Below are 21,709 nucleotides of genomic sequence, written 5' to 3'. Positions count from 1 at the left end.
TAACATGATCCAAGAAAATCAGATACAGCTCATATATTATAAACTGAACTGGAAATACATGTACACCTAACTATCATCCATACACCAAATATGCTTTAAATATAATTGACCTAATGCCTTTCGCACATAGTATTTATGAAACAAACTTATTAAGAAAACTTAACATTGATCAGTGAACAATGAACACGAGGTCAAGTTTAGATGAAAGACTTCATCAATGTTGTCAATATTGTAATTTGAATGTGACAGAGGATGAACTCCATTTTTTGTTAGAATGTCCTCTATATGTAACTTCAAGTACCATTTTACTTGATGATTTATTTATCCAAAACTATGAATGCTTAATTCAAAAAACTTATTTATATTGATTATGACTAATGATGATAATTTTATTAAAAACTTATGCAAATATTTGACTTCAAACTTAGAAGTGAGAAATAATACAAGTAAAAATTAATACAGGTTTTAATAACATTTGGTGAAGAGTTATCTTTCTTTTGTCGAACTGATGATGTCGTATAAACTGTTCTTTTGTTTTAATATCATATTATATTTAATTTGATATTATTTCTAAACATGTATTTATGTTTTTTGTCTATGATTTATTTGTTTATAATTGATATGCCTTTAAGGGCCTTTGATTTGGAAATAAACATATTTGATTTGAACCCTTCCTGGCAGACAAATTGGAAGTTTTAACGACCTTGAATGGCTACATAGCCCTTGCACGGTTAACAGTCATTAAATGCTATTATACGATTGAAACCATTTTCTCTCTTTATTTTTAATATATACCAGAATTTTTAAGTGTTTGGTATGACTATAATTTTTAACTCCTGTTCTCGTACTATGCATTGTAAAAAATATTCCTTTCTCCATTACTTTATACCTTACAACAAAATTATTTTCATTATTTTATGTGGCGGCATTTTGTTGAAGGTTATGGTTGTCTTTTTGATATTGTATAACATCTTGGTTATATTTTATTGATTTTGAAACTACATCATCACATAAATCAAATTTGTTTGTTCAATGTTATGTTCTCTTGTTAGTGTTTATGTCTTTTATTTGAGTTAAGCCATCTCAATTGATATTTTAGGGCGTGTCTTTCTTTGTTTTGATGTGTAACTGTTGTTTCAGGTAAGAGTGAAGGTTGGTACCTATAACGTTTAAACTCATTGCAATTGTTTGGACCTAGGAACCTGATGTTCAGTGGTTGTTTATTGATGTGGTTTATAAGTGGTTTTTTTTATTAAATAGATTAGACCATTGTGTTCCTGTTTGAATATTTTTACACTAGTAATTTTTCGGGCCCTTAATAGCTTGTTCAGTGTGAGCCAAGTCTCTATGTTGAAGACCATACTTTTTCCTATATCAGTTTACTTTTATAAATTGTGACTTGGATGGAGAGTTGTCTCATACCACATCTTCTTATTATACCCCTGCTTTGAAAAAAGGGGGTATACTGTTTTAACTCTGTCTGTCCGTCAGTCCATCCAAACCTTGTACTATTTTACACATGATAACCAAGTTGAAAATATTCGTCACATTTTTCTCAGGAACTACAATACAAGGATTTCTGAAATTTGGTTTCAGGATTTATACAAGTCAGCTATACCGTGTGATGCATTTTCAGATTCATCACTAAACAACTTCCTGTTTAACGAACACTTGCATATTTTAACACACTTGTGGCAGGGGTATCATCAGTGAGCAGTAGCTCAGTTTCATTTGTATCTATAATACTAAAATTACGAGGTCCAATTTGTCAGCCGTCATCAGGTAAAAACGACAAATCAAAGAATTCAACTCTATATAGAATTGATATAGGACAATGGTGTAGATTAAAAATTACACCACTCCAGACCCTTTTGTTTTCCACATAATTAATATTGCCAATAATTAACAAGTTCCGGGTCGAATCCGATACCGATACCAATAGTATATTCACCTGTTAGCTATTACCTTATCTGTACGTTCCGCATTTGACAGGCGCACCACCAAACGGTGTATTTAGGATTTTGCTATATACACGGGTCATAATCAAATGGCTGAAAATACTCCATTCCTAGATAGCCAGGACCTTTTGTTTTCCAAATAATTAATATTACCAATAATTGATAAGTTCCAGGTCGACGGGTTCAAACAGAAAGATTTGAAAGCAAAAAAACCTGTGTATCTCATAATCGACATGACTTTTATCAGATGACAATACCAATTACTAAAATAAGGCTTAGGCATAGTTATATATACTTTAAGTCAGTCACGGACCCGCGGTATCACGGGTGTGTACTTGTTTTATCTAAATATAGTTGACCTATTGCGTATATTATAAAAGGAACAAACTTAACCATGAAACTTAATGAAAAATGAAAATGAGGTCATGGTGTGCTGACAATTGCCAGACAGACATATGCATCTTACAATCATTCCATGCACCAAATAAATTTGACCTAAGTTTTAGAAAAAGACCAATAACTCAACATTATGCAATGAATAGTTAATTTGATGTCAATGTCAAATAAACCATACTTGACTGACATGTATATCCTAAAATATTTTCATATGCCAAATATAGTTGACCAATTGCATACATTAGAAAAATAGACCAAAACACAAAAACTTAACCATTTAAATGAGTTCAATGTCAGAAGACACCTGCCAGTTGGACATGTACACCTTTATACAGTCATTTCAAACACAAAATATACTATAATAGTTGACCTTTTGCTAATAGAATAGTATCTTGAGATATGGACTCGACAAAAACTTAACCTTGTTCAGATCCATGAAATAAGGAAGAGTTCAAGTAAAAACTGTCTGACAGGCATGCAGACCTTGCAAAATATGATTAATCATAAGAGTGAAATTAGGAATAATTAAATTTTTAACTTTTTTTCAAGTCGTCAATGAACCAAGAAAATGAGGTCAATGACAATGGACATATGACCGAAGGAAACTTCATAACATAAGGCATCTATATACAAAGTATCAAGGATTTTCAACCTTCTGACCCTATGTCATGCATTTAGCAACAGAAATCCCAGACTCGACAATCAAAATGATAGCTTATAGATTTTCCCCCTAATTTTGTTTTGACCAGAAGGCAGAAATGACAATTTGGGTTTTCCTTAGAATTCAACCACCAAAAAAAAATAATATGCACCGGAGGTCATGTGACACAATATTCCTGTGGGTCCCAAAGCTTACATTAAAGTATCATGTCAAACTTGTGTTTGCATGTTATGAGTATGTGAGGAATACTGGTACAATATACTGACATCCCATAGATTGTAAATAAAACGTAAATAAAACATAAATAGAACAACTTTTCTATCACAAAAAAATATAGGCCAGGTAAAAAAGAAGTTGGAAAGCTGATATTTTTTTTTTTTAGATGTATCTGTTTTAAATCTAGCTTTTGCATCCTGCAAACCAGTAAATGTAAACAATGTATTCAAACATATAAATGTAAGACAAATTTTGGACAATCCACATGCCATGGATAAAAGATATTGCAACAAGTAAGTCCTTTCACTGCCTTTATTAACAATTTTACTTCTTCTTGGCTACACCAACAGTTCTTCCACGTCTTCCTGTGGTCTTTGTATGTTGACCTCTGACTCTCAATCTGAAAATAGACAAAATATGTAATCACTATAACCCATTCCGTACGCATGATATAGAATGTAGGATTTTTCTTGGGCATCAAATACAGCAATTAACAAATGGAGAATTGTGTCCACGAGACACAGATGATACTGTAAAAGTGACACAACCCAAACCAGGGATGGGGTAATTAAAAATGTAATGGTAATTAAGTGTAATGCATTACAATTTTCCATGTAATTGAATGTAATGTGTAATTGAGCATTTTTTTAATTACATGTAATGGTAATTTAATTAATTACATTGAAAAAAGCATGTAATGCTCAATTACTTTTGAATTACATTTCAATTACATGTACTTTTATGGCGTTACAGTTAAGGATTTGTGTTTTATAATATAATTTGTAAAATTATATATATTTTTCAAATATTAATATCAATGCTTTTTTAATATATGAAGTCTGTAATTTTTTCTTAAGTTTTTATATATTTTATTTGACCTACAGATTTTTTTTTAATAGTCTTATAATTTAAAAAATGTGATAATCATATATATTAGGGTTGTTCAGTTTTTAAGAAAGATCTTTAACTAAATAGATTAATAAGTAATAAGCACCTTGTTAAACAAAAACAATAAAATGTGTCACTGTGAAACATCTTTCTGAGACAGTTCATTTAGAATTTAAAATCACTGCATACAATCATTTTGTCAAATTAGTATACACAAAAGGATTATAGAAATAAAAATTAACAGCTGTAAAAACAAACAGCAATTAATCAGATTAAAATGTCCAGAGGCAATGCCACTATTACAGATATTTTATCTAATTAGCAAAATATTGCTAATATTGAGACATTATATACATTGTTTGTACTAAAAATTATTTTCAATATTGTGACAAGCACTTTTTTATATTTTTAAAGTAAAATAAAAAAATATTTTAAATTTATTTATAATTTCCTTATTCATATTATGTTTAATTCAAATGAGTTCATTTCTGAGATGTCAAAATACCCCTTGATGTATTAGCAAGTTAATAGGAACAAATTCCCTCTCCTATCAATATAATGATCTTCTAATCGAAAAACTTCCATGTCCTGATCAAACAATATCTTTTACCATATTAGCTCCTGTCGAAAGACTATGTACAATTGCTGTTTTCAGACCAGAGAGATTCAGAATAATTGACAAAACATTAAAATAGACTATGTACAATTGCTGTTTTTAGACCAAAGAGATTCAGAATAATTGACAAAACATTAAAATAACTATATTAAATGATTATCAAATGCAACGCTTAAACTCTGCTTACATGAAAATTTTACACATGCATTATATAAACATGTAAATTATTTGCTAAAAAATATCATGATGAAATGTAATGTGTAATTTAATTAATTACTTTAGTAAAGTAATTGTAATTTAATTAATTACATTTCAAAAACTGTGTAATGTGTAATTAGTGTAATTGACCATTTTTGCAATGTAATGTGTAATTTAATTAATTACATTCCAATGTAATTGACCCCAAGTCTGACCCAAACTAAACTTGATCTGTGTTTTGTCAAATTGTGGTAATAAGCATTTTGTACCAGTTTCATAAATATTGGTTGAGACAACTAAAATGGTAATCGTATTATCATAAATCTTAATGACCCTCTGCTGCAGTGGGGGCAAACAAACTTCAACAGACACTTACAAATGAATCTGACTGTGTTGCTATCAGAAAGAGGGATCTATAATGACTAAGGCATGGCATAACAAATATTTTTTTTCAACTTGAATTTAAACCAGCTTATATTTGTAGGCAATAATAATAAACTTCTTTATCTAATCCTCCAAAAGTATTACTATTTCTAGACTCTAGGTTGATGCCTTTAAAGACTCATATAGCAAGTTATTAAAGAATTGCTGCTATCTAAGGGAGTATTTAACAAGAATTTGTAGCGCTTACCCCCAGTAGTGTCGAAGTCCTCTATGATTTCTGATTTTCTTCAGTCTTTCTAAATCCTCTCTAAGTTTGTTATCCAGGGCATTGGACATAACCTGGCTGAATTTTCCATCCTTGACATCCTTTTGTCTGTTGAGGAACCAATCAGGGATTTTGTACTGTCTTGGATTGGACATGATGGTGATGACCTTTTCAATCTACAAGGTGGAAAACACAATAATGCAAATCATTTTTTTCAAAAGGAGAATTTCAAAATAACTGTAATAGAACTATAATAATCCCTATCTGATCAATGGAGACAGATAAGTGCAAACATGGATAATTAATTATCCAACACCTAAAAATGGGTGGCATACCCCTTTGAACTATTTACATTTCAATGCAACTGTCTCTATACAAACAGAGTGCAGAACAACATGGTGTTTTCTTCATAACCCTAATGGGTTTAATTCATATAAATTTTGTAGATGCATGTTAATTTTGTTTGTAAATGTTGATGCTAATTTATACAGGTTCAAGCCGTTGTTTCATTACATAAAAAACATTTTTTTCAGTTTCTACACAAACAAAAGTTAGGGGTAAAAGCACAAACCATTCAAGGTTCGTTATAACCATTTTGCTAATAAGGCCAAAAACATATATGTCCGTTTCCTGCTGCCAAGGCGAATAATTCAGGGTCGGTAGGTTTTTTGTTCTATTTTTTGCACTCCCTGTCAGATTTGCAGGCGGTTCAATGTCATGTTTGGTTAGGGTCTTGTCCCCCAAAATGAGTTGATCTCTTTAAAGAAGCTATAATTGACTTCTCCTCCCTATGCCGACGTTTTTTAAACCTTAATTGTAGCACATTTGTGCTGGGAGCAGCCATTTTGATTGTTTGGGCATAGTAAGATACGGATCTGGATTGGAAACGATTTTTTTCAGGAATTTAAATATGACCGTATTTTCACCATAAATTTCATTCTGAGTACTGAGATCGAATCAAATGAAACTGGTGTGTAAACAGTGTTTGTTTAACTTTATTTTGCTGGACCGTATCAAATGAAACTTGTGTGTGTTTGTTTCTTTCGCTTTCTTCTACAGACTGGAAAAAAATGCACTTCCAAATCTAGACAAGTTCCCAATTTTCTGAAACATAAACTACATAACTTTTATATATTTAGGTCTTTCCATTTAATTATGTATTTAATTATAACAAACCTCTTCTTCACTGAGTTCTCCTGCTCTCTTGGTAATGTCAACATCAGCCTTTTTACAAACAACATTGGCATAACGTCTACCAATACCCTGAAACAATAAAACACCAATATTATCTTATTCATAAGTAATGTATCTTTGATCCAACTCTTTACAAGATTATAAGTATCAGTTCATTTAGTACAGTATTATAGGGTTATTGCATGAATATTGGGGAATATTGTCCCGAGTAGAACTTTATATTGCACGAGCTTGCGAGTGCAATATATGTTCTACGAGGGACAATATTCCCCAATATTCATGCAATAACCCTTTTATTGTATAGCAATATAATATTTGAAAGTAAAACTTAGTTTAAGGTTCATCATAACAAATGGACATATATGGCCGTATTTTTACCTCAAAAACTACTCTGTGTACAGACTTACCTGTGCTGTTTGAAAAGTTTTAATGCCTAGCATCCACTAGATATATAAAAGTTAAATGCATTTTGTGTTTAAGAAAGATAAAATCTTTCTTGGTTTTTGCTGGGCATTTTTTTCCTTTCTTCAGAAGGTGCAAAAATAAACAAACACCTGCATTACTTTGATACTGTCCACTCACTGACTCAGATAAACTCTTTAACTCACCTATAGATGTCAAGATACCTGTTGTCCATGTCAATTAAGGACAATGAAAACAATACAAACCGGTTTTTTACCTGAGGGAGCATCTCATAGTTGTTCCACAACTTAGTCAATTTTCACACCTTTTGCATGAAGGAAAAAAAATGCCCATCAAAATCCAAAAGAAATTTTATCTTTCTGAAACACAAAATGGATTTAACTTTTTCATATCTAGTGGATGCTAGGCATTAAAACTTTTCCAACTTTACAGGTAAGTCTGTACTCAGAGTAATTTTTGGCATGTAAATACAGCCATATTTGTCCGTTTGTTATGATGAACCTTAAACTATGATTATGTCGTTGATGACGTCATGAATTTTGAAGATTTAATGCATTAGTGCAATATTGGAATTTATTGCACGCTAACTTTTGGTTACTTTCTGTTGGAAATATTATATTGCTATGCAATAATATAGTTTATGAAAAGCATTTATATGTAAAGATATTGAAATTGAATCCATCGGAAAAATAAAGAACAATGCTTATTTACCATATTGATATACAAAAGTTTTCAAAGAGATATTTAATCACTCATCAGTGTATAATAAGAACAGAAAAATTTGGTTAAAAAGATATTTTAAATACAAAATTATTTCATGCTACATGCAAGTCTCAGAGGGCTTTTCAGTATCTATTTTTGTCTTGCAGTTTTGTGGAGCATTAAAACTAGTCTATTATATATTATCAAAATTATCAGTCATCCTTAAGCTTACCTTGATGGCAGTCATTGCGAACATTATGTTCCTGCGACCATCAATATTCGTATTCATAATACGAAGAATGTGTTGAAACTTCTCTGGCAGTATCAATGCCTAAAAAAATATAAATCAGACATTTATGTTTAAAACATTTAATTTTGATAAACTGTTATTACAAAACAGATAAAAATATATTTAACACTATCGATGCAACTAAACAGATACATAAAATAATTCAATAATAAAATGACATTTTAGATCCAATATTGACCTAGTTAACATTCACCCAAATAATCAAAATGGGTTGAAAATGGGACAACTTCTGAAACTCATAGATCTTATTTTTTTAAAAGTTGAACCAAACACAACCCGTGGGACACATATTTCTGCAAGGTGGTAAGACTTTCATCAATGTAAAGAACAAGATATAGAACATCAGCCTTCCTATAGGCTATAAACTATGTTACATGGATATATTATTATCTTTCGAATCTAAATTGGGTTGGTTCAATTGAATTAAATCACAATAAACCTTTAGAGAAAAAGCATACTTATTCGGATTCGTCGTGTTTTATCTGGAGTTTTATTTTTCAGGGCTTCAACTTGTTTTAACGTCGTTTGTCCCGAACTAGAGGACCCCCATTTATATCCATAATAGGATCTCTCTGCATATACCCTGTGCACCATTTATTCGCAAAAGACATTATTTAATAATTTATGATGCTATTCTTATGAAAAATAGGGTAGGATGATTTCAAATTATTCGAATAAGGATGGATATATTTCAGATATTTAGCACTATCTAACTAACCATGTTGAAGATTTAACCGGAAAAGGAAGTAGTAACAAATGAAGGGAGATAATTTTCTTGCCAGTGATACATTCTGACAGTTAAAATTTACAAGATATAATCCCTTGGACAGTTTATTGCTTATTTTGTCCAGTTACAGTCGAAACATAACTTTATCACACAATTTTACTTGTACATTCAGCGAATTACATGGGTATATTACTATAGTTATTCTTAAAATATCACTGACTATAAAAAAAAACTGTGTCGGTTCTCAGAACTGCCTTGGTCGTTTTGGTCATGTACCACTTCAGCAATACAATAAAAAGATAAAGTGGTTACGACTTAACTTAGCTAAATTGTTCAATTATCTCATTAAATATACTAACATAGCTGTAGTAAAATTGATTATTTATGAGACAATAGACTTTCGGGTCGATCCTGCCCCACGTCGATCCGGCCCAAGTCGATCTGTCCCACGTCGATCCGTCCCCACTTTGATCCGGCCCATATGTAAAGTCGATCCGGCCCCAATAAAAAATATATTTATTTATAAGGAATAAGAATAAAGATATATATTAATTGTAATTCATAAATGTTTATGATTTTTATTAATGTAAAAGGTGTATGTTAAAAAAAAATAAAAAAGGCCTTTGAAAAATATTTTCTTTAGATAGTATAAAACAACTATGTTGATTATGTTTTTATTAGGCACTTGCTCTGGTTACATTGCAATTTAAAATATTTAAAAAGTTATTGTTACATTGGAGTCTAATTACCAGAATACATGGTTGGGTAAGGAACTGATTATTTATGAATATAGCAATAATATTCTTTATATTGAAAGAATGTTTGGTCTTCTGTCAGTCTGAGGTTTGTAGTGGACTCAAGGCAACAACAAAAAAAGAATATCAGGGGATGCACTGCAGCACATGAACTCAATAGCTACATGTACATGTATGACCAGTTCTTGAAATTAAAGACCAGTTTTTAACAGGTTCTAAAAATTCATTTGATATTCTCCAGATTTTAATTACTTTACCTTTTTTTTAACTTATTTTCAGGATGTACATTTTTTTTTAGAGAGACACAGTTTAAATTTTTGTTTGTTAAAAACAAACACAATCTTGTAGTACATCATCTAGGTTACTGGTAACATTTATTCAGAATCAAAGTGTTCAGTTCTGTGCTCTTGGCTGTGTGTTTGCTATTGCATTCTTAAACAGTAAATTTTCCATTAAACATGTTAAAAGCTTGATTATTTTTGATGATGGAATGTTTTTAAAGAATGAAACCATTTTCACATAAACATTATATGTCTTATTTATTTACAGATCATGGATTCCCATGACACTATGGATTTAAACCTTGGTGAGCTAGATATTACATCTGAAGATTACTGGCTTGATGAGGTTGATGGTAAGAGCTACAAAATGTAGAATTTATCAGTATTTGAATGGAAAGAAATGTCTACTATGGATTTATTATTATTCATTGGAGTCTTGGAGACCAATTTCTTTATTAATTTGGTTGGAACCAGGAATTCCAATGTCAAACATTTGAAAAAATGTCCATTAGAATTTATGCCGACTTGGGCAAAACTGTGAAATCCAATATCCACAAAAATGCAGCATAAATTTGCCATATTGTAAGCATTTAAGAAATTGGAGGCAGTTAGCAAGTTCTGCTGACAGCTTATCTAGTTGTAGAGATGTTACAATAAAGAAAATTTATAAGTGTTTGTTATATATACTCAAATGTGATTATTTGGAAGATACATATAGGTAATTAGTTGAATGCAAGTGTTTGTTAATAATCAGATGTGATAGACACAATCTGCTGTAGTATCTATGTTGAATATGTCTGTGTGTAGGAAATTCTTTCTTTTTATTACAGTACACATACAACAGAATCTAGAAGATGAAATTGTCAAAGAAGCCCTGAACACTGTATGTATATTCATGTAATGATTGTAATGTGGTCATTGTAAATATGCGTAGATGTTTATAGTATAAAATAACAATTAAATAGTTAAGCATACACATAAAGGATTTAGGTAATCATCAATTAGACAGAAACAAACAACTCGGGTTACGCAAAACAAACATCTTTTATAAATAGTTAAGCTTTAATTGCTTTCTTTAATTTGGAGTCTTCACAATCAGTGATCATTGATTATTTCAATCCAATGAATGAAAATAAACATCATTAACCATTTTAACCTTTGAAAGTCTTCAGTTTAATGCATGAAATAAATACAATGCAACTTGAATTTTAAAAATATTGTATAAAAAAAAACATTTGACTTTTACAAACTGTGACTCGGATGGAGATAGAGTTGTCTCATTGGCACCCATACCACATCTTTTTGTATCTAATTATAAAAGTAACATGATTCTCACATATTTTTTTTCAGGGAGTGGATTTAAGACAGTATTCCAAAAATGTAGAGAAGGAACTCCTAGGTGTAGAAAATCAATCAATACAAGACTGTATCCATACTGAAAAACCTAGGTTAAACAATCATAGTTATAAATAGTGACCTAATATCATTTAACTGTGTTTAAGAATGCATTTTATTTTCTTGGTGGGTTTAATGCCTATTGGTGGCTTTTGGCTGTTTTTATACGACCGCAAACATTGAAAATTTTTTGGTCTTATATTGGTATCACGTTGGTGTCATCATCGGCATCCAAAGACTTTTGGTTTTCGCACTATAACTTTAGTATAAGTGAATAGAAATCTATGAAATTTAAACACAAGGTTCATGACCACAACAGGAAGGTTGGAGTTGATTTTGGAAGTTTTGGTCCCAACAGTTTGGGAATTAGGGGCCAAAAAGGGCCCAAATAAGCATTTTCTTGGTTTTTGCGCTATAACTTTAGTTTTAGTAAATAGAAATCTATGAAATTTTGACACAAGGTTTGTGACCACAAAAGGAAGGTTGGGATTGATTTTGGGAGTTTTGGTCCTAACAGTTTAGGAATTAGGGGCCAAAAAAGGGCCCAAATAAGCATTATTCTTGGTTTTTGCACAATAACTTTAGTATAAGTAAATATAAATCAATGAAATTTAAACACAAGGTTTATGACCACTAAAGGAAGGTTGTGATTGATTTTGGGAGTTTTGGTCCCAACAGTTTAGGAATTAAGGCCCAAAAGGGGGCCCAAATAAGCATTTTTCTTGGTTTTTTTTACACAATAACTTTAGTATAAGTAAATAGAAATCTATGAAATTTAAACACAAGGTTTATGACCATAAAAGGAAGGTTGGGATTGATTTTGGGAGTTTTGGTCCCCACAGTTTAGGAATAAGGGGACCAAAGGGTTCAAAATTAAACTTTGTTTGATTTCCTCAAAAATTGAATAATTGGGGTTCTTTGATATGCCAAATCTTACTGTGTATGTAGATTCTTAATTTTTGGTCCCGTTTCCAAATTAATCTACATTAAGGTCGAAAGGGTCCAAAATTAAACTAAGTTTGATTTTAACAAAAATTGAATTCTTGGGGTTCTTTGATATGCTGAATCTAAACATGTACTTAGATTTTTGATTATTGGCCCAGTTACTAGTTGGTCCAAATCGGGGTCCAAAATTAAACTTTGTTTGATTTCAACAAAAATTTAATTCTTGGGGTTCTTTGATATGCTGAATCTAAACATGTACTTAGATTTTTTATTATGGGCCCAGTTTTCAAGTTGGTCCAAATTGTGGTCCAAAATTAAACTTTGTTTGATATCAATAAAAATTGAATCCTTGGGGTTCTTTAATATGCTGAATCTTAACATGTATTTAGATTTTTGATTATAGGTCCAGTGTTCAAGTTGGTCCAAATTGGGGTCCAAAATTAAACTTTGTTTAATTTCAACAAAAATTGTATATTTGGGGTTCTTTGATATATGCTTAATCTAACCATGTATTTGGATTTTTGATGTTTGGGCCCGGTTATCAAATTGGTCCACATTGAGGTCTAAAGGGTCCAAAATTGAACTCTATTTGATTTCATCAAAAATTGAATTCTTGGGTTCTTTGATATGCTGAATCTAATCATGTATTTTGATTTTGGATATTGGACCATAATAGGTAATGTCCGATTTAAAATTTAAAATTTTTAAGTTTTAAGTTCTGAGACCACATTCATTATGTGTCAGAAACCTTTGTTGTGTCAACTATTTAATCACAATCCAAATTCAGAGCTGAATCCAGCTTGAATGTTGTGTCCATACTTGCCCCAACCATTCAGGGTTCAACCTCTGCGGTCGTATAAAGCTGCGCCCTGCGGAGTATCTGGTTTACTCTTTGGTCTGGTTGTTGTCTCTCTGGCACATTCCCCATTTGCATTCTCAATTTTATTTAACACCACAAAACACAGATCAAGTCTGAATTTGGGTTGTGCCACTTTCACCAGTCTAGAGTTATAAATTTATGCCCATTTACAAATGGACTATTGCTGAATTTTCATTTCTGTTCTCTAACTTTAGTTTGCCTCAACCAAATGAAATGAAACTTATACACAATACTTATTACAAAAAAAACACAGTTTATGTTTGAATTTTGGTGGCATCACTTTTACTATTCTAAAGTTATGCCCCTTTATAAATGGAAAAATTGCTGAATTTTTTTGTTCCTTTTTCTAACTTTAGTTCACTTCAAATAAATATTATGAAACTTATATGCAATGCTTATTACCACTAAACATAGATCAAGTTTAAATTTTGTTGGCCTCACTTTTACTGAGTTATGTCCTTTTACAATTGGAAAAATTGCTAATTTTTTTAGTTTTGTTCTCTAACTTAAGTTTACCTCTAGCAAATGTTAAGAAACTTATTCACAATGCTTATTACCACAAAACACAGGTTAAGTTTAAATTGGGTAGTGTCACTTATTCATTTGTTGAGTATTGTCTCTTTAAAATCTTATAAGCAGTGGGGGCATCATCTGTGTCCCATGGACACATTCCCCATTTATATAAGTTTAAGCCATATTGATTTTGTAAACAGTTGAACGAGAATTTCTTTTTTAAACTTCCATCATTGACCTTAACACTAATAAGACCTTAAGAAGGGTGAGGACATAGCAAATTTACACAAACAGATATCTGCCTGTGATACCATTTTAGAGGTAAGCTATTTAACTGTAAAGAGTATTAACTACATTGTAATAGAATAAACTACATTGTAATAGAATGAACTACAATGTAATAGAATTAACTATATGGTAATAGAATAAACTACTTTATATATAGAATAAGAATAAGAATATAAGAATAAGTAGAGATGCAAATACTGGTAAAACTAGTGGGTTTCTAATGTCCGAGACCTATTGTTTAGTATTGGTTTAAACTTGGTATGGTACCAGCAGTCTGGTATAAATATATCATTAGATGTAATAAAAACTAGGTTAAAAGATCAATATATCCAAAGCTGGTTTGCATCTATACAGGATTGTGAGAAACTTACTATGTACAGAATTTTAAAATTATATTTTTGTTTTGAAGATTACGTAGATTATATTCACAAAGCTACATAGTGGTACTATGAAGTTAAATGTTGAGGTAGGGCATTATACAAATATACTAAGAGAAAACAGATTATCATATGTACTTGCTGTAATATGAAAATTGTTGAAGATAGGTACCATTTTACTTTAGTGTGTCCTGTGTATAGACATGTATGGCTACAGTTTTTACCAAATTATTACTGTTCGTGGCCAAATGTGACAAAATTGTGTATTTGTATCAAACAAAATCTAGATCTTTAGTTGGAAAACTATGTAATTATTTGAAATCTGCCTGGCAGATTACATTGTAGATCACATCTAATAAGTTGATCATTTGTCTATTGTAATATCTAATTATATTGTTTTCTGTTGTTTATTGTGTTTCACAATGTAAATATGTTTGTGTTGCTATAGCATGTTACTACTGCTTTGCAAATAAAGAATTCATTCATTCATTCAATAAGAATATTTATTATTCCAATCAAGGGCCCTTGATGGGCAGCATAACATGTACACATAAAACAATACATCATTTAACAAAAAAACATTTTTATATACTAAAATGAAACATTAAAAAGTTCAGACAGATGTTATTATCTTCATTCTATAAAAATCACATACATTTTATTCATATACCGGGTAATTATATATGATATATTATTTTCTCCAAAAATTGAATTAAAGACCCTATCAAAAACCAATTTAGATATAATTCACTAAGCTAAGCACAGTGTCACAATTTGTTAACTACATGTATTATGGTAACTTTCTATCATTTAAGGGAATATACATGTTTCAGACATTTATGGTCAACTTTAAAAGAGTGCAGCTCTGTTAATTCCTACTCTCAATGAGAACTGTGCTCATAAGGTCAAGTTTACTACTGTATAATAAATCAGAGTTTGCGAAATCTTTTTTCCCCTGTTGGTCCTTGAAGAAAATCTGCTGGTCCTCACTATTAATCTATTGAAAAATACTAAAATTGTGCCAGTCCTATGCAAAATTTTGGTGGTGAAATCCTGAGGACTGACACTTTTCGTGAACTCTGATAAAATAGGTTTTCTTACCTGTGGTTAATGGATAATTTTACACAACAATTGTAATTACATTTTCAGAGAATGGAACAAATGTTAAATGGTTTCCAGGGTGATTTGAGTAGTATTAGTACAGAAATACAGACTTTACAAGAACAGTCAGTTACCATGAATGTAAAACTTAAAAATAGACAGGTAATCTGATAATTATCATAAACAATTGTAGGATTTTAAATAGTTTGCAGAGTAGCTCTTTGACAATAAAAAGTAGCAGGAGAAATAGTGGAATGATTGCATGCTGAACAATAGACCACTTTCGAGTTCATTTGTCACGGTAAAAACTCGTCAATTATACAGGCCTTTATGACGTCATTTACCAGATTGAGGGGGTCGCCTATCCCTGCACTATTTACGTTCATCAAGCGTCTTAGTGATCATCATTGTGCAGGATAAACTAGAAATAATGGTTGTTTTGTAGGTACTTAATGAAAATTCCCTAATGACAGCAGTGCCGATTTTCAATTTTGAGAATTCAATTTGCAGAATAATTTGTACAATATAGAATTATAAATTTCCAACCACTCTCTCAACATTGGAATGGATGTGACGATGCCCCTAAGCACACAAATGACGTTCACTAACATAAGAGTTTTTGACGGAAATGCATCGAACTCGAAAGTTGTCTATATTACTATGAATATAAAACTTCAATCACAAGACAGATTATCAAAGAAAATAGTTTTCAGGAGCAGTACTTTGGATTTATTATTATTTTTTGGGTACCAATTTTCGTGGATTACGTGTATAGTGACTTTTGGAAATGAAGAAATTTAATGTCCACAAAAATACAAATTTTCCTTAATCCACTAAAAATTGATACCCATGAAAATAAATGAATCCACAGTATTTGAGGGAAAAAGGGAGGAGTTAGTCACCACATCAAAATCAGCTGTCATCTTGACCACAATTTATCTTTAGCATATTTAGTTTTAAAAGTTGATCTTACAAAGGCACTGATTTAAGGATTAAATCTGTTCACTGAATTTGAAGGTATAACACTTTTGAAATGCTTTTGTGATTGAGTCTAGGCAAAATTTGGGTTGAAATTTGATAAGATAAACACTGTTTATAATTCACATGTGCTAGTAAGTCTCCTTGTAAGACATACAATTTAAAAAAACCTGACACTAGTCTCATGTTCATAAATCATAGCAAATATTTTGTATTTTGGAGGTCCACACAGTAATGTATAATCGTAAATATAGATAATGTCTTATTTCTGTTGTCCTTGACCTCATTTTTATATGACCGCAAAAATTGAAAATGTTTTGGTCGTATATTGGTATGATGTTGGCGTCATCGTCTGCGTCGTCGTCGTCGTCCGAATACTTTTAGTTTTCGCACTCTAACTTTAGTAAAAGTGAATAGAAATCTATGAAATTTTAACACAAGGTTTATGACCACAAAAGAAAGGTTGGGATTGATTTTGGGAGTTTTGGTCCCAATATTTTAGGAAATAGGGGCCAAAAAGGGCCCAAATAAGCATTTTCTTGGTTTTTGCACTATAACTTTAGTTTAAGTAAATAAAAATCTATGAAATTTTGACACAAGGTTTATGACCACAAAAGGAAGGTTGGGATTGATTTTGTGATGTTTGGTTCCAACAGTTTAGGAATTAGGGGCCAAAAAAGGGCCCAAATAAGCATTATTCTTGGTTTTCGCACAATAACTTTAGTATAAGTAAATAGAAATCAATGAAATGTAAACACAAGGTTTATGACCACAAAAGCAAGGTTGGGATTGATTTTGAGAGTTGATGTCCCAACAGTTTAGGAATTAGGGGCCAAAAAGGGGCCCAAATAAGCATTATTCTTGGTTTTCGCACCATAACTTTAGTATAAGTAAATAGAAATCTATGTAATTTAAACACAAGGTTTATGACTATAAAAGGAAGGTTGGGTTTGATTTTGGGAGTTTTGGTCCCAACAGTTTAGGAATAAGGGGCCCAAAGGGTCCAAAATTGAACTTTGTTTGATTTCATCAAAAATTGAATAATTGGGGTTCTTTGATATACCGAATCTAACTGTGTATGTAGATTTTTAAGTTTTGGTCCCGTTTTCAAATTGGTCTACATTAAGGTCCAAAGGGTCCAAAATTAAACTTAGTTTGATTTTAACAAAAATTGAATCCTTGGGGTTCTTTGATATGCTGAATATAAAAATGTACTTAGATTTTTGATTATTGGTCCAGTTTTCAAGTTGGTCCAAATCGGGGTCCAAAATTAAACTTTGTTTGATTTCATCAAAAATTGAATAATTGGGGTTCTTTGATATGCCAAATCTAACTGTGTATGTAGATTCTTAATTTTTGGTCCCGTTTTCAAATTGGTCTACATTAAAGTCCAAAGGGTCCAAAATTAAACTAAGTTTGATTTTAACAAAAAATGAATTCTTGGGCTTTTTTGATATGCTGAATCTAAAAATGACTTGTACTTAGATTTTTGATTATGGACCCAGTTTTCAAGTTGGTTCAAATCAGGATCCAAAATTATTATATTAAGTATTGTGCAATAGCAAGAAATTTTCAATTGCACAGTATTCAGCAATAGCAAGAAATCTTCAATTGCACAGTATTGTGCAATAGCAAGAAATTTTCAATTGCACAGTATTGCGCAATAGCAAGAAATATTCAATTGCACAGTATTGTGCAATAGCAAATATTTTCAATTGCACAGTATTGCGCAATAGCAAGAAATATCTAATTGCACAATATTGTGCAATAGCAAGAAATTTTCAATTGGAGTTATCTTTCTTTGTTCAGATTAGTAGTTGAATCAACTTAAATCATTGTTTTATACAATATACAATGTATTTTCGTGCGTATCAATATCTTGGATTGAGGAAATCTTGCATTTTTGTGGAAATTTGATTTTGTGATTTGTCAAGTCAGTATCAACCCAATAGCAAATTTGTGATTCGTTGAACATTTAAAATCGCTATTCACTTTTACTGATGAAAACCACGAAAATTGGTATCCCACAAATATTATTGAATTCACAGTACTGTTATGTCAATTTACTTATTGATTTATTTAAAGGTTTCATCTAACCTTCACCTCATTTACATGGATCATTGGAAATGTCTAGTAAAACCTTTTGATTTAAGATTTTCAACTTATATATTAAACATCTTGCACAGTATAGCAGGTGAGACATTCCAGTGTGTGCAACTTTGTTGATAGATTAGAGAGACAGAATAAGAAATTTAATTAATATATTTGTTTCAGGCAGTCAGAGGGGAACTGAGCCAGTTTGTTGATGAAATGGTTATTCCAGAAACTATGATCAAGTAGGAAAACATTAATTGTCATGTTTCTTTATTATTATATATCCTCATGTAAGGAAGCTGGGTGTGTAGAGTGATAATTGTGTCTGTTCTTTTGTTTTGGAATCCTCTGCACTCATATCTGTAACTCCTCTTAAACCAGGCACATTGATTTCTATGGAAACCTCATATTTGAAAATTTGTTTTTTTTTAGTTCACTAATTATTTTTTTAAGTTAAGTTAGTACAAATGTATATGATTACAAGGGGAAAGGGAATACACATATGTATGCTCTAGGTATGACCTTATTCATATAAATGCATCTAAATGAAAAATACAATGTAATAAACTATACATATTTTAAAATGAAAAACAGTTTCCATAAAAGTATTTGAGACTTATACAGTCATAGTTTTTCTAAATTTCATCTAATTATAGTCCCTAAACAATTGTAACTATAAATGAAATGAATTAAACAATTCCTGACTGTATCACTTTTAATCCAGTCACATATTAGATACACCAGTTACAGAAAGGGAATTCCTTGAACAGCTCCATGAACTTCATCACAAGATCAACTTTGTAAAGGAACAGTCATTTAAAGAAGCAAGATCATGTTTTGATGTCAAAGATATACTTGAAAAATTGAAAATTAAGGTGGGTAGAAAATAAACAGTTAAAAGGATGACATTTCTTGAAAATAGGTCTTAGTATAGTGTTGAGTAAATAAAGAAGCATGTTAAAATTCAGTAGATTAACAAGAATAAATTGAGACATGTTGCTGTTTTCCGTTCAAGTCATTTTTTGGCCATATATATCAAACTTTTCCACATAATAGAAATTGAAATACTAGACAAATAATCAAACATGCATATTGTATTTCATCAATTACGTATTTGATAATTCTGTTAGAAACACATTTTTTTGGACCATGATGCAGCAGATGGGGCATTATGTGTTACCCTTGTCTGTTTGTACATCTGTATGTATGTTGAAGTTGGTGTTGTTTCTCAAACACAGATCAAGCCGTGTTGTAGTGGTTAGTGCATCTGACTACAAAGGTTTCTGGTTCGATCCCCTTTCCAGGGAGTAAATTTCAGAGACATAATTTTCAGCTCTCTCTTGACACCATTTGCTAATATGGACTTAAGAAATGATGATAGTCCATCAAAAGGGGACAATAAATGGCTGACCCGTGTAAATAGAGAGCAATATCTCTTGCGCATAAAACACACTCTTGTAGTTTTGAAAAAGAGCAGGCTAATGCCGCTAAAAGGCAGCACTCGCACCCGCAAAGTGGAAAGGGATTGATATAAGTTTTAATAACTTGTTTCCCAATCCACTATGAATAAATATGTTTAAACTAAACACAGATCAAGTACGAATTTGGGTGGCATCACTTTTACTATTCTTGAGTTATGCAAGTGAGGCTACATCTGTGTCTTCATTTGATTTGATTAAAAAAATAGTAATAATATTGAATAATCTATGTGCGCTTGAATTGTTACTAACTATAGTTTGTATTTATACTTTCAGGCTATTTCAAAGATAAGAGAATATATTCTACAAAAAATAAATTCTTTCAAAAAACCAATGAGTAATTACCAGGTGCCACAGAATGCCATGCTTAAGTTCAGGTGAGTAATTACCAGGTGCCACAGAATGCCATGCTTAAGTTCAGGTGAGTAATTACCAAGTGCCACAGAATGCCATGCTTAAGTTCAGGTGAGTAATTACCAAGTGCCACAGAATGCCATGCTTAAGTTCAGGTGAGTAATTACCAAGTGCCACAGAATGCCATGCTTAAGTTCAGGTGAGTAATTACCAAGTGCCACAGAATGCCATGCTTAAGTTCAGGTGAGTAATTACCAAGTGCCACAGAATGCCATGCTTAAGTTCAGGTAATGATGAGGATAATAATAACAAATAATAAAAGCATATAAAAATATATATGCTAGACTCAAATCAACGTCCGGCCTCTAATCGACGTCCGTTCCTCAAATCGACGTCTGTACCTCAAATCGACGACCAAATCTGACATAACATTTTCAAATTGATGTCCAATATTTTGATTATCTAATAGACGTCTAATGTGACGTAATGTTTTGCTAAAGTGACGTCGGATTGATTGTAATCGTCTGTAATCGCTGTCCAATATCAATAAATAATAAATTACAAGAATTGATTTACACTTATGTATACATGTGCATGTATTTTAGGGTTCTTATGACCACTACATTTTCAAACATTTATACATACTTTCTATATAGATATTTTCAACCTGAAATAGGTAAAATGCTTGATGAAAAGATGATTCAATCGATCTACATAATAGTGTGTCATTCCTATTCATATTGAAAACGAGAAAGCAACGACCAAGAAAACCAAACGATGTATAGGAATATTATTCAGTCTTCAACAATAGACAACATAAAGAAGTACATTGAGCCAATTGTTGCGAAGGTAAATTTCAGTCTCTGTAAGATATTTTTCATCAAATTTTCTGAGTTTTACACTTAGAGTAAAATGTATAACGTTGCGCACGATGTTCCTACAACACGACGTTACACCACCATGACGTCAAAGAGAGTTTTCTGAAACTTTTGACGTACATTTATTCAATTTGTAAGTTTCATTTGCTTTTTTTATGTAGTTGGTTGATTCTAAATCAGTCTCTATTAATTTTGTGATGTCTATCTACCATGAATTTATTTACCTCAAGTTGTGGTAATCGATTAAATAATTTTTACCCTTAATTCACCTTAAAATGTTGTATTGTCGTAAGTAATGAACTTGAAGGAAGAAAAAAATGGAACAGAAGTATACGGTTTTCAATAAATGAATTATAAGAAAACTTTAATCGCAGGCTGCTAAAATTGCATGGTGCATATTATCTGTCATTGTAAATTTTTCATATATTGATCTAACCCTAATACAAATATATCC

At 31.2% G+C, this 21,709-nt stretch overlaps 2 protein-coding genes across 6 annotated transcripts in view; one reads left to right on the top strand and one right to left on the bottom strand.

The window, feature by feature from the left end:
- Window positions 1-3,529: 3,529 nt before the first annotated feature.
- LOC139510239 (small ribosomal subunit protein uS13) overlaps window positions 3,530-21,709 on the bottom strand; it is a 42,399-nt gene continuing 24,219 nt past the window's right edge. Inside the window, exons 1-5 of one of the 4 annotated variants that reach the window (XM_071296724.1) lie at window positions 8,930-8,987; window positions 8,134-8,232; window positions 6,759-6,845; window positions 5,565-5,758; window positions 3,530-3,631 (exon numbers count right to left, since the gene is read on the bottom strand). In XM_071296724.1, the coding sequence (XP_071152825.1) occupies window positions 3,556-3,631; window positions 5,565-5,758; window positions 6,759-6,845; window positions 8,134-8,232; window positions 8,930-8,932 (459 nt within the window). In that variant the 5' untranslated portion in view covers window positions 8,933-8,987 and the 3' untranslated portion in view covers window positions 3,530-3,555. Of the gene's footprint in view, window positions 3,632-5,564; window positions 5,759-6,758; window positions 6,846-8,133; window positions 8,233-8,793; window positions 8,826-8,929; window positions 8,988-21,709 lie in introns of those variants that run through there. The other 3 variants (XM_071296727.1, XM_071296723.1, XM_071296726.1) reach the window with 3 other exon arrangements.
- LOC139510229 (vacuolar protein sorting-associated protein 52 homolog) overlaps window positions 8,835-21,709 on the top strand; it is a 33,477-nt gene continuing 20,602 nt past the window's right edge. Inside the window, exons 1-9 of one of the 2 annotated variants that reach the window (XM_071296706.1) lie at window positions 8,835-8,861; window positions 10,243-10,327; window positions 10,805-10,857; window positions 11,325-11,400; window positions 13,961-14,028; window positions 15,522-15,635; window positions 18,726-18,787; window positions 19,270-19,420; window positions 20,300-20,400. In XM_071296706.1, coding sequence (XP_071152807.1) covers window positions 8,850-8,861; window positions 10,243-10,327; window positions 10,805-10,857; window positions 11,325-11,400; window positions 13,961-14,028; window positions 15,522-15,635; window positions 18,726-18,787; window positions 19,270-19,420; window positions 20,300-20,400 — 722 coding nt within the window. In that variant the 5' untranslated portion in view covers window positions 8,835-8,849. Of the gene's footprint in view, window positions 8,862-8,980; window positions 9,123-10,242; window positions 10,328-10,804; window positions 10,858-11,324; window positions 11,401-13,960; window positions 14,029-15,521; window positions 15,636-18,725; window positions 18,788-19,269; window positions 19,421-20,299; window positions 20,401-21,709 lie in introns of those variants that run through there. The other variant, XM_071296707.1, reaches the window with a different exon arrangement.

This window comes from Mytilus edulis, chromosome 2 (genome assembly GCF_963676685.1).
Source record: "Mytilus edulis chromosome 2, xbMytEdul2.2, whole genome shotgun sequence".
NCBI classification, from domain to species: Eukaryota; Metazoa; Mollusca; class Bivalvia; order Mytilida; family Mytilidae; genus Mytilus; species Mytilus edulis.
The sequence above is the reverse complement of the archived record's forward strand: the minus strand, read 5'-3'. Positions and strand labels throughout refer to the sequence as shown.